The sequence below is a fragment of the Notamacropus eugenii genome, chromosome X, assembly GCF_028372415.1.
Source record: "Notamacropus eugenii isolate mMacEug1 chromosome X, mMacEug1.pri_v2, whole genome shotgun sequence".
Classification (NCBI taxonomy): domain Eukaryota; kingdom Metazoa; phylum Chordata; class Mammalia; order Diprotodontia; family Macropodidae; genus Notamacropus; species Notamacropus eugenii.
Window position 1 is genome coordinate 52152549 of NC_092879.1, and position 16627 is coordinate 52169175.

General features: G+C 43.8%; 2 protein-coding genes across 14 annotated transcripts in view; one reads left to right on the forward strand and one right to left on the reverse strand.

Annotated features, from left to right (window-relative positions):
* Positions 1-16627, forward strand: part of LOC140515491 (uncharacterized) — a 497421-nt gene that overhangs the window by 53232 nt on the left and 427562 nt on the right. The window lies entirely within an intron of this gene.
* The window catches only part of LOC140515484 (fibrous sheath-interacting protein 2-like), a 100941-nt gene continuing 96379 nt past the window's right edge, over positions 12066-16627 (reverse strand). For 4 of the 5 annotated variants that reach the window (XM_072626206.1, XM_072626205.1, XM_072626208.1 and 1 more), the window contains 2 exons: positions 16334-16397; positions 12066-12259 (listed from right to left, as the gene is read on the reverse strand). In XM_072626206.1, the coding sequence (XP_072482307.1) occupies positions 12120-12259; positions 16334-16397 (204 nt within the window). In that variant the 3' untranslated portion in view covers positions 12066-12119. Of the gene's footprint in view, positions 12260-16333; positions 16398-16627 lie in introns of those variants that run through there. The other variant, XM_072626209.1, reaches the window with a different exon arrangement.

Consider the following 16627-nt stretch of genomic DNA (forward strand, 5'->3'; position numbering starts at 1 on the left):
GATTAGGAAATAATACTTGTAAACCGCCCCCCCCCCCCCAGGGGTGTGTGGGATTCTTGATGAGCCATTAGAAGGCAATTAGAGAGATCTGAGACCAACTAGAGGTCATAGGACATGTCATGGGGACTCAGCAGGGGGTGGATCCAGAAACTCGTAGAGGGAGATGTTCAAGCCTTGGGGAGTCAGGAGGGGGAAATTTTAGATTCCTGAATAGAACAAGGACATGGAGATTGTAGTTGTTCGTTGGGGAGAGACTTGTGGGGAACGGCTATGAGATTCTTGGGGAGTTCATAGAGGACAAGGCGAGGATATAGCGGTTCTAGGTGCTCAGTAGAAGGGCAGATGCAGAGACTCCTTGGGGAGAGACTGTGGAGTTCTTGGGGAATCAAGAGGGAGGAGTTACAGAGACCCTTATAGAGGGGTAAATATAGGGGCCTGCAGGTACTCAGTAGGGAGGTTGAAGCAGACTCCTGGGAGAGGTTTTGGGGTATCTTGGGGAGTCAGAAGGGGAGAAATACAGAGACCCTTGAACAGGAAGAAGATATGGGAATCATAGGTGCTCAATAGGAGGTGGATGCAGAGACTCCTTGGGGAAAAGTTGTGAGGTTCTTGGGAGTCAGGAGTGGAGAGTTAGAGACCCATAAGCATGGGGAAAATATGGGGGCAGGCCATAGGGGCTCATTAGAAAGGTAAATAAAGAGACTCCTGGAGGGGGGATTGTTTTGAGGGTATTGAGGAGTCAGGAAAGGAAAGTTAAAGAGATGCCTGAGTAGGGAGAATATCTAAGGGTCCCAGGTGCTCAGCGCAGGTAGATACAGAGACTCTTTGGTTACAGGTTATAAGTTTGTTGGGGAGCAGGAGTGTGCGGTTATAGAGACTCCTGAACAGGGCAAGAATATAGGAGGAAGTCATTGTGGCTCAGCAGAGGATAAAGACTCATGGGTAGAAGAAAGAGTTGTAGAATCCTTACGATGCCAAGAGGGGGAGGCCATTGTGACCACTGAACACTGGGAGGATATGGGGGGGGGGGCGTCACAGGTGCTCAGCAGAGGCTGGGTACAGAGTCTGTTAGGGGAACGTTTTTGAGGATCTTGGGAAGTTACAGAGACTCCTGAACAGGGTGATGATATGATATGTGTGTGGCGGGGGGGGGGGGGGGGGGGGGGGCGGTGTGGGGAGGCGGGAAGTACACCTCAGCAGGGGGTATACACAGTCACTTCTTTGGTGGAAAGTTGTAGGATTATTGGGGGGTCATGGGGGGGAGTTAGAGTCCCTTGTACAGGGAGAAGAGAGGTGATTCCTAGAAGCCCAGTAGGGAAGTCCCCACTTTGAGAGTAGGAGGGCGTAGTTATAGAGACCCTTGAACAAGGAGAGGACATGGGGATCCCAGTTGCTCTGCACAGGGTAGATATGGGGAAGGTTGTTGGATTCTTGAACTGATAGGATGTGGAAGACACACAGACCCCTGAATGGTGGGAGAACATAGGGGCAGGTCATTGGGATTCATTTAGGGGTAGATACACATATTAAAGGGGAAGTCTGTAGGATTCTTGGGGAGTCAGGAGGGGGAAGACACAGAGACCTGTGAACAGGGGCAGGATATTGGGGGTGTTAGGTGCTCCGCAAGGAGTAGATGAAGTGACTCTTTGGGGTGAGATTTTGAGCCTCTTTGAGAATCAAGAGAGAGGAGTTGATGAGACTCCTGAAGAGGAAAATGCTATGGTGGTGGTGGGGCTCAGGGTATATACAGTTACTCCTCTGGAGGAGGTTGTGGGGTTACTGGGGAGTCTTGAAGGCAGAATTACAGAGAGTTACAGGGGAATAGGGAGAAGATATGGGGCTCCTATTTGCTCAGCAGGGGGTAGTTACAGAGACCATATAACTATGCATACCCTTTGACACAATTATGCTGCTACAAGGTCTGTACCCCAGAGAGATCAAAGAAAAAAAGGAAAAGGAACCATATGTATGAGAATATTTATAGCAGCTCTTTTTTGTGGTGGCAAAGAGTTGGATGCTGAGGGGATGCCGATCAGTTGGGGAATGACTGAACAAGTTGTGGTATATGATTGTTGGGGAATACTATTGTGTGATAAAAAATGATGGGGGGGGTTGGTTTCAGAAAATCCTGGGAAGACTTACATGAACTAATACAAAGTGAACAGAACCAGGAGAACATTGTGCCCAGTCACAGCAATGTTATAATGATAATGAACTGTGAGCCTTAGCTACTTTGATCAAGACAATGATCCTCCACAGCTCCAGAGGACTCATAATGCAAAATGCTGTCGATCTCCAGAGAGAGAACTGATGGACTCAGTGCAGACTGAAGTATACTTTGTTCACCTTCTTTATTTTTATTCCCTACTCTCCCACCCCAGCCCTTCAACACAGGTACTGTGGAAGTATGTGTACATGACTTCACATGTATAATGGGTAACGCATTTCCTGCCTTCTCAATGGGTGGGGCGGGGTGGAGGAAGGGAATTTGGGACTTAAAACTTAAAAAAGTTAACCTAAAAAAGGAGAGAGGAGTTACAGAACCCCCTTAACAAAGGATTCAGGAGGTCATAAGGGCTCTGTAGTAGGGTCAGTTGATAGACTCTTATAGGTAGGTTGCTGAGTGTCTTGGTAAGGAGGGGGAAGTTATGTAGAACTCCGAACAAGGAGAGGATGTGATGGGTCTTAGATACTCAGCAGTGTATAGAGTGATGTGTGTGTATAGGAAGTTTCATGATTCTTTTGGAGTCCAAAGGGGAAAGCCACCAAAACTTGTGAACATGGGGAGGATACTGGGGTCATAGGTACTCAGCAGAGTAGATGCAGGCTCTTTGGGGAGAGGTTATGAGGCTCTTGGTAATTCAAGAGGGGAGGGTTACAAAGATCCATGAAAAGGAGAGATCACATGGGAGTCAGCAGGGGTTAGATACAGACTGCTTGATGGAGATTGTGGGGGTTTTGGTTAGTCACAGGGGGAGTTACAGTGACCCCTGTATATGTCCATAAGGTGTTAGCAAGGGGTACATATAGAGACTCATGGAGGGAGGTTTTTGAGGGCCTTAGGGAGTCATGAGAGGGGAGTTCCAAAGACCTCTGTGCAAGGAGAGCATCTAGGATAGTCTGACTATTCAACAAGAAATAGATACAGACTTGAGAGGGAAGGCTATGGGATTCTTGGGGAGCCAGAGACTCCTGAGAGTAGTTGTTTAGAGTTTGAGAGGTCAGGAGGGTAGACTTACAGAGACCTCTGAATCCTGGGAGATCTTAGGGTACCAACAGGGGAGACACAGAGACTAGGCAGGGGGATGGAAGACATGGGAGTCATAGGGGCTTAAGGAGGGGGTCATTACAAAGTCTCCAGGAGGCAGGTTTTTGAGAGTCTTGGGGAGTCAGGAGGTCAGACTTACAGAGACTCCTGAAGAGGTAGATAATATACGAGATGCTTAGCAGGGGGTAGATACAGAGAGTGCTTGAGGAGAAGTTGTGAGAGTTATTGGGGAGTCACAGGGATTAGAGAGACCCCTGAATGTCATAAGAATATGGGGGGGTGTAGGCATTCAACAGGCATGAGATATGGAGACTCCTTTGGCGGGGGGCTGTGGGTACTTTGGAATTCTGGAGGGAGGCATTGCAAGGAGCGTTGTAACAGAGGAGAAGATTGCCACCGGTGCCCAGCAGGGGGCAGATGCAGAGCCTCCTTGTGGGGGATGTTTGGGGTTCTTAAGGGAGGACTGACAGACTTCTTCCCAAGGGTAGAATTTGGGGGGGTCATAGCAACTCCTCAGTGGGGTCAGTAGGCAGACTGTAGGTAGCTTGTTGGGTACCTTGGTGAGTGAAGAGAAGAAAGTTCCAGAGACCCCCTCAACAAGGAGAGGATACAGGACAGTATCCTATGTGCTCAGCAGGGGGACTAACGTGGGTTGGATGTTGGGGTTAGCATGGGGGCAGGTAAAGAGCTTCCTTGCTGGAAGTTCTGGGGAGACCCCGACGGGGAGAAGATATGGGCTTTGCAGGTGCTCAAAGGTACAGAGACTCTTTGGGGAGAGATTGTGGGGCTCTTGTGTAGACAGGAAGGGAATGTTACAGAGAACCACGAAAAGGAAGAGTAGACGGGGTCATAGTTGCTCAGCAGAGGGGCAGATACCTAGTCTCCTGGGAAGAGGGTTTTGGTAGTAGTCTTGGGACCTCAGGAGGAATGAGTTACAGAGATCTCAAAACAGGGAGAGGATTATGGGGTCATAGGTGCTTAAGAGATGCCTTGGAGAAAGTTGGAGGGTTCTTAGGGAGTCAGGGAAGAATGATAGAGACCCAAAACAGAGAAGACGTGAGGGTGATAGTCGCTCAGCAGGGGGTAGCTACAGAGACGACTTGAGGAGAACTTGTTGGCTTCTTGAGGAGATTCCTGATCAAGGAGAGGCAATGGTGGCAGGTCAGGGGCTCCTCAGGGAGGTGGATACAGAAACTCCTTGAGGGGGAGGCTTGAGAGCATCTTGGTGAGTCAAGCAGCTGGGGAGACAGAGAGAATCCTGGGCCAGGGGCAATTGTGAGGGTCTTAAAATGATAGCGAGGATTAGATACAGACTGTTGCAGGGGAGGGATGTGGGGACACCTTGGAAAAGCAGTGAGGAGGTAGACCTCTGGACACAGGATTCTTAGGGCAAGGAGAGACCTGAGATACCTAGGTATGGGAGCTTGTGAGAGTCCTGGGGAGGCAAACAGAGACCCACTGGGGGAGGTTATGGGTATTTCAAGGAGTCAGTGTATAGAAGACAATGGAGCCCTGCTTGGGGAAAGGCTGTGTGTGTTCTGGGAAGTCAGCAGGGGAGAGAAACAAGAGACTGAGGGAGGGACTGTGGGGGTCTTGGCAAGTAAATAGTGGGGGAGCTAAAGAGAGCTCTGAGCAGGGAACTTTGGGAGTCAGCAGAGGGAAGCCCCTGCACAAGGTTGCAGTGTAGGGGCTGTAGGAAGTAGGCACAGATTGTGAGGGAAATTGTGAGTCTTAGGGAGTCAGTCTGACGGACTCCTTTGTCAGGGGAAAGTTGTGAAGGTACTGGGGAGTTGGAAAAGAGATAAAGACATGACTGGAGGAGAGTCTTGGGGAGTCAACAGACACACTGGGGAGGGGTTTGTGCCAGGCGCTGTGCTAAGCACTTTACAAATATTAGCTGATTTGATTCTTACAACAACCCTGACAGATAGGTGCTATTATTATCTTCATTTCCTTGCAGATGAGTAAACTGAGGCAGACAGAGGTTAAATAACTTGCTCAGGATCACACAACTAGTAAGGGTCTGAGGCAGGATTTGAACTCAGGTCTTCTTATCTCCAGGTCCAGTGTTCTATCTACTACTCCATCTAGCTTCAGAAGGGGAGCAGAAGGGAGACAGAGACCTCTGGGCTGGGTGGGGTTGTAGGGTTCTTGGAGAATTAAGAGGGGGTAGGTTCCCCAGGTGCAGAGGTTGTGGGGTTCTGGAGAGATAGTAGGGGGTAGATACTGAGACACCTGGGCAAGACCAAGTGAGGAGAGAGATGTAGAGACCTCTGTTTCAGGAGGTTGTGGGACATCAACAGAGGGGAGACAAGAGACCTTTGAACAAGAGGAGGATGAAAGGAGCCATAGGAGCTCTGCATAGGGTAGACCCAGAGAATCTTGGGGGGGAGATTGTGGGGTCTGGGGAGTCAGCCTGAGGGAGACCCAGAGACCTGGCACAGAGGGATGCTATAGAGGTTCTATGCAGTCAGTGGGGGTAGACACAGAAACCCTGGGAGAGAGCCTTTGGGGGTCTTGGGGAGTCATCAGGAGGAGACAGACCACCCAGAGCAGAGGCTGTGGGGTGTTTGAGGAATCAGCAGGGAGTGGATTCAGAGATCTCTTTGGGAAGGCTATGGGGATCTTGGGGAGTTAGCAGGGAGAGACAGAGAACCCAGGGTACTGGGGATTCAGAGAGGGAGAGACACCAAGAACCTTGTGGAGGATGATGTGAGGGACTTGGAGAGTCATTGAGGGGAGACACAAAGACTCATAGTGGGGGGATGTTGGGGTTTGGAGGAGTCAACATGGGTAAGAGACTGAGACCCCTGGACAGCAGAGGATTTACATGGTAGATAGGGAGACTTGTGCAAGGGAGACTGGAGGTGGGATCTTGGGAAGTCAGCAGAGGGAGATCCAACAAACCTTAAGGACAAGAAGGTGGTTGGGGTCTTGGGGAACCAGTGTGGGGAGTCAACAGAGACTCCTGAGGGGGAGGGTGGGAGGATATAGGGGAGTCAGAAGGGGGAGACAGAGTCCCTTGGGAGGGGAGCCTGTAGGGTTGAGTAAAAGGGAGACACAGAGACCCCTGGAGGATGGTGCTGGAGGGGCTCAATAGAGACCCTTAGGAAGCGGGAGGCTATGAGATCTTGGGATATCAGCAGGGCAGAGACAAGGAGATAGATGAATAGAGAGATAGCTGCATAGATGGATAGATAGGTAGATAAATAGATGGATAGATAGATAGAGAGTTAATTAGATATATAGATAGATGGAAAGATGGATGACAGATCGATAGAGAGATAGATAAGTAGACAGATGGATAGATAGATCATAGATAGATATACAGACATATAGGTACATAGATCAATTGATAGGTAGGTAGGTAGGTAGGTAGGTAGGTTAGGTAGTTAAGTTCATAACTAGTTACATAGATTCCTAGATAGATAAATAGTTAGATAGCAAGAGAGAAAGATGATAGATAGATAGAGAGAGAGATAGATAGAAAGATAGATAAATACACGGATGGATAGATAGATAGACGGACAGACAGATAGACAGACAGGCAGAGAGACAGATAGATAGATACATAGATAGATACTTAGATAGGTACATAGACAGATAGATACATAGATAGAAAGAAAGATAGAGAGAGAGATAGATAGACAGATAGATAGATAGAAAGATAGATAAATAGAAGGACATAACATTACATCAGGGAAGCAAGCAGGGAGGCAGGCAGACAGGAATGAAGGAGGCAGGCATACAGGCAGGAAGGAAGCCAGGGAGATAGACAGAGACAGACAAACTGAGAAATATACACATAGAGTGATAGAAGGACAGACAGACAGACAGGTACATAGATAGATAGATAGATAGATAGATAGATAGATAGATAGATAGATAGATAGATAGATAGATAGATAGATAGACAGATGATAGATAGATAGATGGATGGAGAGATGGATAGATCGATGGATAGATAGATAGATAGATGGATGGATAGATGGATGGATAGATGGATAGATCGATGGATAGATAGATAGATAGATGGATAGATGGATGGATGGATGGATGGATGGATGGATGGATGGATGGATGGATGGATGGATAGATGGATGGATGGATGGATAGATGGATGGATGGATGGATGGATGGATGGATGGATAGATAGATAGATAGATAGAAAGATAGATAGGTAAATAGATGGATAGATCGATTGACAGATAGATATTTTGAAAGATAGATTCATAGAAGCTAGATAGATAGATAGACAGATAGAGAGATAGATAGATAGATCGATAGATAGATAGAGAGTTAGATAGTTACATAGGTATATAGGTAGATAGATACATAGATGATAGATAGATACATAGATACATAGATAGATAGATAGAAAGAGAGATGATAGATAGATAGATAGGTAAATAGATGGATAGATAGATTGACAGATAGATATTTTGAAAGATAGATTCATAGAAGCTAGATAGTTAGATAGACAGGTAGACAGATAGACAGATAGAATAGATAGATAGATAGATAGATAGATAGATAGATAGATAGATAGATAGATAGATAGATAGATAGGTAGGTAGGTAGGTAGATAGGTAGGTGGATAGGTAGGTAGGTATGTAGGTAGGTAAGTAGGTAGGTAGGTAGGTTGGTAGGTAAGTAGATAGATACATAGATAGACGGATAGATACATAGATAGATGGAGAGAGAGAGAGAGAGAAAGAGAGAGGGATAAATGATAGGTAGATAGGTAGGTAGACAGATAGATACATAGATAGATTGAGAGAGAAAGAGAGAGAGAGAGAGAGAGAGAGATAGCTTGAATTATATTTTAGAGGAGTTTTACAATATTGTGATACATTAAAATCACAAGTTAAGGACAGCTGTTCTTGTATAGTTTCTACCTCTTTTCCAAGCCAGAATATAGCCTCTTTTAGACTTACCTTATTCTTCATGGTAGGTGGCATCCAGGCTGTCTTGGGTCAAGTGAAATCGTGACCCAGGAGATCTGTGTTTTCTTTACCATTAACATGCCATAACATAGTACATGTCCACAAAATATTAAGATATGGAAAAAGCCACATTATTCAAGATAGTGTTTCGGGTTAAGGGTCTCATAAAGTATGCTAAGTCAGCCCCATCTGGCCTTGTTGACAGAAGAACAGGTATTCTCTAAGTCTATTTCAGAGAACAAAGAAACTGTTAGGTCCAAGCTCTTCTAATTAATTCAAGTTCTGGCCCTTATTAACGTTCAAAAATGATATTAAATATCATCATTTCCTCACTTTGGTCAAAGCTAAGCCTAAGGCTTCGCCTGTAGACTAAGAAAGGTATGGAAAAACCTCTAATTAATCAGTTCTGGGTATGCAAGAGGCTCAGGTAGGGAGGGAGGGAGCTGTTCTTCATGTGGGCCTGGTCCAGACTCTTGGGAAAGCTGTCCACATCTGATGTCTTTTTCAGGCCCTTTCAAAATTGGAGGGTAAGGTCTCTTATGGGCTCAGATGTCCACTCAGGAGCAAGGGCAATGGATGTGACAGATGGATCCCAGAGTCTACAGAAAGACGTGGCAGGGGCTCCCACAAGACATGTGACTTGATAATTAAGAGGAAACAGTACAACACAGCTAAAGGCACATAGAAACAGTTCAGTTTCCCAGCCACGCAGGTCTAGGTTCAAACAACGCAATAAGGTTTTTCTCAAAATTCACAAAATTGCATAATTACATTAAATCAGGTACAGCTTAAACTTAGATGGGTCACAATAGACTAGTTTTGAGAATGGAGATTTACATGTCACCAAGAGGAACAAAAAAACTTAAACATGAACCATACAAATCAATGCTAACTAACCAATTATCAATGTTAACTAACATTAAGTTCCTGGTATCCCAGTAATCCATTATTAATATCCATTTAAACATCACTTTCTGAATCACAGATGTCTCATGTAGTTATCTGATACCTAGATAGCCTTTCTTTGACAACAGCTTTTATTCTTGGGACAGTTCAAAAAGGAAATTCTGCTTCTCTGGTTCAGATCTAGAAATTCCAGATAATTCTGGCAATGTAAATTAGTAAAATTTCTTAAAATTGGTTCTCCCCTTTTTTGGAAACTTGATAGAATTTCAGTTTGCATATCATTTACTGTTCTGTCCTTATCTAAATCCTGTACCTGGTATAAGAATCTTTTAAAATGTGAGGGTCTAACCATAAAATGAACTCATCTGCCCTTTAAAATTACTAGACAGGTACTTTAACAAAGAAGAAATAATTTCACTTGCTTTTATCACTATCTTACACAATTCTTATGCAAAAATCCAAATTTGAGATCTTATTATGAAAAACATAATAAATTCTAGAAGCCAGTCATACACATCTGTATATAATTCTTAGAGGAATCAGTCTGATCCTGTTGCTTTTCCTCAAAATTTGCTGTTCTATTTAATTAGACATGTATCACCTTACATGTTTGTGTTATTACTTGATCTAATCATTTCCTCCTTTGGAGGATGTTATCCCTATATTATATTTATTTATTTATTTGACTGAATATAGGTTAAAGTGGTAAGCTATTCATTCCTGCATCTCATTGTAGTAACTCAGAGATGTTCCAATTTCCACTTGTTATTTAACAGACTTAGTATTGTACTTACAGAACTTGATTATAGACATTTGCCCTAAGAGAAAAAGAGGGACAATGTCATATATCTTAACAGAGGAAAGAACTTTCTTAGCTCTGTTTGATTCCAAGAATAAGGCATTAACTGACAGCCAATCATGTGGTTGGTAGGTGGGGGGAGGGGGGGAGGACTTAGGAGTAATCAAGTGAGGGATTGAAAGGAAATTGCACATTTGGGAAATAGTTAGCAAGATCCTACCCAGGCTATGTCCAAGGTTGTCTTCAAAACCTTTCTAGGCATCCACTATTCTCAGCCTGCAGCACATGTCAATTGGCTTTATGATAACTTAGACAACTATTCCTGTAAGCAGAGCTTCAGACAATAGTAAATTTCAGTCCCAGTCTTAAATAGCAAATAGAACACAATTTTTAACCCTTGCTTAGGCCGTAGAATGACTACAAATTCAGATCAGAAGAGCAAGATCTCTTCAGCTTTACAGCCTAATTTAACAGTAAATTATTTTGAAAATTAGTAGGCCTTCTAAAAATCACACAAGAAAAAAAATAAAATAAAAATCACACAAGAGTTTTCAAAACATTTCTTCTAAAACTATTTCCCTTCTTTAAAAACAGTTTAAAATTCATTCTGATGTTCACTAAACTTTTGTGAAAAAAATTAGTTGGAAACTTTTAAATGATAGGTAACTTTCTTCCTCCTTAAAGGAGAAATAAACCTTTAAAATTGTAATTCATTAAAACTGAGTTGTTATAAAAATGTCCTTAAGTAACAGGAATTCCCAAAGTATTATAACAAACTGAATTCTTAGTTATTGCAGAATTCCTAGATATCACAAAATGCTTTAGTAAAAATGGTGTTGTAATGGAATTCACATTAGTAAGAAACTGATCACAGAAAAACACTACTGCTTTTAAAATCTTTTTAAAGAATGGAACATCTTAAGGTGGGTCTCAAGTAGTTTACATAAATTTCTTCACATGCTGTCCCTACACTTCTACGTTCTCCTCTCTATAATTAGATCTGGGATGAGAGGGGTTAACATGTACTCTTGTAGGTGTTAAAAATCCCCGATCTGAGATACTCTTCTTAACTCTGAGAGGGAATGGGAAATGCTAAGTGATCAGGATTGAGAGGGAGTGTTTTAGCAAGGTGAGTTCCTGGAGCTACCCATAATCTTAGGATGTTTTTTCCCAGTAATTTCAAATGTTAGGTCCAGGCTTTCCTTAATTCAAGCTCTGGCCCTTATTAAAGTCCAAAAATGATATTAAATATTATCAGTAACTATTGTGAAAAGTGGGGGCTTACCTGTAATTCTTTTACTAAATTTATTAACTTCTCTATTGCACAAAGGCCCAACTTGAGTTCTTCATGAAGCTCTTCTAGTCCACATTGACCTGTCTTTGTCTGATTTCCTATAGCACCTAGCATTTAATGATTTCTTTTTGGTTTACTCTTGAGCTGTAAGTTCTTTAGCTTGAGAAATTCTTTGGGTATGGATTCTCTCCACCTTTGCAGATGGGCAACTCATCTTAGTTGCCTGAAGTTACAGCCAGTACGTGTCAGGTAGGATTTGAACTCATCTTGACAGTGTCTTGGCTTTTTTCTGTGCTAATATACTGTCTCATATTGTTCTCTAATTTTACAATGTTAGAGCAGGAAGGGACTTTAGATCCCTCTTTTTACAGATGAGGCAGTTTTGAGGTCCAGAGAGAAAAAAACAACAAGGTCACTCAACTAGTGAGTAGAGCCAGAACTGAAGCCTAGGGGCCTGTCCTCTTTCCATTATACCCCATTTCCTGTGTGTTAGGTTAGTTTTGTCTCCCCAATAGTCTCTAGTATCAGCTCTATGGGGGGGGCTTCTGCTTTTTTGTAAATCGTGTACTCGAGCTAGTGTTGTGCATCTTTGTATACAGCTAGACATGTCAACAAATTGTTTTTAAATACAAAGCTCTTTGTCATGACCTATCCTTGTATTACCTTACCCTTAGGGAATTCTGAAATGCTTAGGACAGAAAGCTCCCCTCCTTCAAGAGTGTACTTTTCTCAGAACCCTTTGAGAGGAGTTAGCTCCTTTTACAGATAAGGAAACAAAGGCTCCCTCCCCCTTAAACAGTGCAAGCAGGCTTCTGCTTCTATAATTTATCAATCCATTCCTTGGACACACCCTGATTGTTTTTAAATATATTTAACTTTCTTTGACATTAAGTATGTACAGCATTTTCAAGGCTTGTCCTCCTGGTTAGGTGGTATTGATGCAACGTCAGTAGCAGTGCTTGATCGAGAAAACAACCTTGACAGAGCTGAAGACACCTTCTCAAGCATTTTGGAAGATTGTCTGGAGACTTGAGCCCTAGGAGTTCCTGTAGACAGACATCATGGGAAGTGTAAAGAGCTAGGTTAGAGCTGTTGGACTCTTTTTAACTCCTCTATGAGCAAGGTGAGGCCTTGGGCTTATGTGGATGGAAGGCTTCTCCTACTCTTAGCCCCCTCCTCTCTTACTTTGTCATCTCTTTTCTCTAGGGCTTCATGTTTTACAAAGCATGTTCAGAGGTTTTCTTAGGTGAGCTTTAAGATAAGCCTTGTAGGAGGTAGTTTAAGGATTAGCATTCCACAATCTTTTGTCAGTTTACTTCCGTGGTCTTATTTTCCAAATGTCCCTTCATACATTCTAATACCAGGCCAAACTCTAGAGTCCTACTCTCATGACTTGCCTTCTCTCACCCCTCAGACTCCAAGTGTCCAAAAAGGACATCTCTACCCAAACCTATTCTTTGGTTCAGCTTCCCACCTTGTGTTAGTCACGTAGGCTTGAAACCAGGGAGTCATGCTGGATTACCCCCTCATTCCCCAACAATTCAGTTGCCATGTTACCTTCACAATATTTGTCCCATCCATCCCTTCCTCTCCATTCCCACCTTCTAACTGCTCTTTTTGACCCTAGTCTTCTCACTCCAATTCAGCCTTCACACAGTGGCCCAAGTAATCTGTCTAAACGGTAGGTCTGGCCATGTTACTCCTCTGTTCAACAACTTGTGGGAAGCAAGAAAGCTGTTTTCCACAGTCCTAGGTGATAAGGGTTGTGACCTAGCATGGACAGGTTAAAGGTCAGAGACTAATGAGCAGGCTCAAGGAGCTGTATGAGGAAAAGCCTATCAGACAAGAGAACATGGAATCACATGGCCAGGGTATGGTATCCGAGGAGATCCAAAGTTAGGAAAACAGTATAAGAAGCCCCATGTTTCTCTGTGTTGTAGTCATCCTGTAACCTTACTGGGGAAGCTATAAGGCTACACATCCATTCAGGGGGAATGGATTAATAAAAGCTTTCCTGATTTCACAAGTATTGTCCTTTGTTTAAGGTGAGCATGTTTCTCACTGTTGGGGGCTTATTAGATGAACTTGTTTGCTTCATCTGGGATGAAATACAGATTCCTGAACTTGGTATTCCAGTTTTATTTTGTGCATCTCCCCTTCACAAAGTTTCCTCTGTTTTTCTCAAACTGTACTAATTAAACTCTTCCCCAGTTTGGATATGCCACCTCTTGCCTCCATATATTCTTGTAGACCTAGGATAAACTCCTGCCTCATCACCTACAAGTCTCTATTCCTTCATGTCCCATTTTGAAAAAATTCTCTTTCCTCCCAAACTTCCCCTCTTCTGGACTACCCTATTTCTGGTGCAAGTCCCAGTTCACAGGTGTCTCAGGTTTATGGCCTTGGTATGATCCTTAGCTTCTCACTCTCTCACCCCACCCCATATCTGTATATTTATGCCATCTCTCCGTTGGCCCTCATCACCTCTCACCTAGAGTATTGCAACAGCCTCCATGTTGGTCTCCCTGCCTCATATCTCTCCTCACTTCAGTCCAAGCCCAGATCTAACCGTGTGACTTTTTTACTCAGCCAATTTCAGGGGGCTCCCTGCTGCCTCTGGGAGAAAATATAAACTCCTCTGCCTAGCTTTCTGGCCAAACTGTTGTCCTCTTTGTTCCTCACCTCCATGCCTGGAATGCACCTTGTCCTTTCCACCGCACTCAAGTTCCTTTCTGCCATTTAGATGCAGCTCAGGCACCATCTTGTGCATGACGCCTTTCCTAATCTGTCTCTCCATCCCCACCCCCTTCTTGTCTTTAACTGCTTTACTTATTTGTATTTTCTGTACATTGATGCTGGGTATACTTAGTTATCTTCTTATTTGCCTGTGAGGTTGGAAGCTCCTTGGGAATAAGGATTGTTGTTGTCTTTGCCAGATTGATGAAACCGATGAGTTTTTCTCCCTTTTCCCAGCACCCTTTGCTTAGAAATCTACTTTGTCACACTCTTATCACACACACTGTACACCTATGGCTCCCTCCACCCAAGGCAAGGGCCAAAGGACCACCATTCTTCCCCTCTAGGCTGCCCGAGCTTCCTGCCTCTGTTTTTCTGTGTATACTACCTGGGGATCAGAATGCCTCTGTGCCTTTGTTGGAGCTGGGCTTTCTTCTGCCTCTTAGAGCAAGTGCATTAAAGACCCAACTTCCCAGTTGCAACAAGGATGCCTCCCATCAGGCTGGCAGCTCCTGATATCTCAAATGGGAAGGGATTTGAGATACGGATTAAGTAGTAGAGCCAGTCTTCAAACCCAGCTCCTCAGGCTGTAAATCTGGTGCTCTATTCTTCTACACCAGTATTGTGTTATAGCTTCGCAGAGACACTGGTTCTTGAGAAAGTCCTTAATAGGTAGGATCCCAATAGCTCAGGACAATAATTGTGTTTCCCTTGACCAATGAGTGATCTGAGTCAGCAGTACTCATGCAGGCTTCCAAGAGCCTGCTAAAGCTGAGTGAGTAGGCCTGGTACCCAAATGCCTTTTTGCTACATGCCAGGATGCCATCCCTCCCCCTGGCCTGAGTCCTATCTACTCTGAGCAGTGGGGTATGATGAGAAGTAGAGGATTTGGAGCCAAAGGGAGTCAGAATAAAGCCTGCCTCTGTCTGCTGTTGACCATCATGGTATTCTTGGCTACGTTTTCCTCTCTGGGTCTTGATGGCCTCTCTAAAATGAGGGGGTCTAGACTACTTTTAGGTCTCTTATCTTTAATCCTTTAAGCCCATGTGAAAATGCAAGGTTAGAAGAGCATCTGTTTTTCTAAACTTTCTAAATTAAGTTGACTTTCAAAACAAAACTACCATGAAAAATGAAATAGTGGGGCTATCCCAACAACTCTAATCTCCCTTCCCCACTACACATAAGTATTCTCTCTCCTCTCTCCCTTTCCGCTCTCCTCCATCCTCTCTCCTCTCTTAAGCCAAGGCCTTTCCTCTCACTTACAAATGGCCATCATCAGTCATCATGGTGTGGTGGCAGTGGAGATGGTCACAGAGCCCAGAGGGAGGCCTTTTTTAGGTCACAACAAAGACTGTGCCTCTGACTTGCCCACAGTCAACCAGCTGGTAAATATCAAAGGTGAAATTTGAACCCGGGTTTTCCTAACTACAGGGCTAGCACTATCTACTGTACCACACTGCCCTTCTAAGAGGCAAATGACAGAGGAGAGTAGACAATATGAGAGAGATTTATTACATGGAAGCATACATATATTCGTATATATGTATATTACACATACATACATCTGAAGGGGAATGAATGAAAACATGAAAAAAAGAAGAGACAAGCACTGTGTCTCACGTCAAAGTCTTCAGTGCCCGAGTTGTATCTAGTTTCTTTGAATAGACTGTAATACCGACGGTATCTGGTAAAATCAGTCTAATTTCTGGGCAGTGGGCCTGCTTTATTGGTCTGAGATGTCTTGGGCATCTTAATTGCACTAGATGGTAGGTGATTTATAATGTAGTTACAGCAATACTGGCTTAGAACAAAACTTACTCAAGAATTCATTTGACAATTTTAACCTCTCTCCAGGCAGTGTGGTACAGTTGATAAGAGAGCCTTGGACACAAAACCTCAACCCTGGCTACACAGCTAATCTTCTGTAATATCAAGTAAAACCATTCAAAGAAGAAGTGGCATCCAGTGCCCTGGATTTTGAGACTGATGACTTGGGTTCCAATCTCATCTTTGCTAAGTATTAGCTGTGTGACCTTGGGTAAGTCACTTCTCTTTTCTGGGCTTCAGTTTCTTCTTCTGTAAAATGAGGAATTTAAACTAGATGAGCTCAAAGGTTTAAATCCCATGATACATTTTGGAATAGGAGAAGGAAAGCCCTGTCTGAATTAGTAAAAAGCCTAAATCACAGAGAGACCGTGGCAGTTTAGTTATGTGGTGGGACACACAATGACAAAATGGAAGGCTTCTGCCAGTTTGGGGACCACTTGCTATTTCTGCTTCTTGGGCCTGGGGGCAGAAATGAGGGAAGGAAATGATCACAAATCTTCAATTCACAGGGACCAAAGTGGGAACTTAAGCTAATATTTGAAGAACATGTTACATACTTGGTGTGCCCTCCTTGGAGGCCTGATTGGAGGTTGATGTAGTGCCTTCGTAGATGGTGATAAACTGCACCAAGATAAGAGAGAAAAAGAAAACATCAATATCCTCTCTAGTACAGGATGGTAAAGTCCTATGACCTCTAGCATGGGTCTTCTGTAGAAACCAGGGAAGGGCTCAGGAGTTGCTGAGGTCACAGCAACCACTGCTCTTGTGACCCAATGTCATCAGTGCCTTAAGACCTCCAGAAGTTTGCAGTACAACCCACACCCCAACATGCACAGCAGAAAAGAAACCAG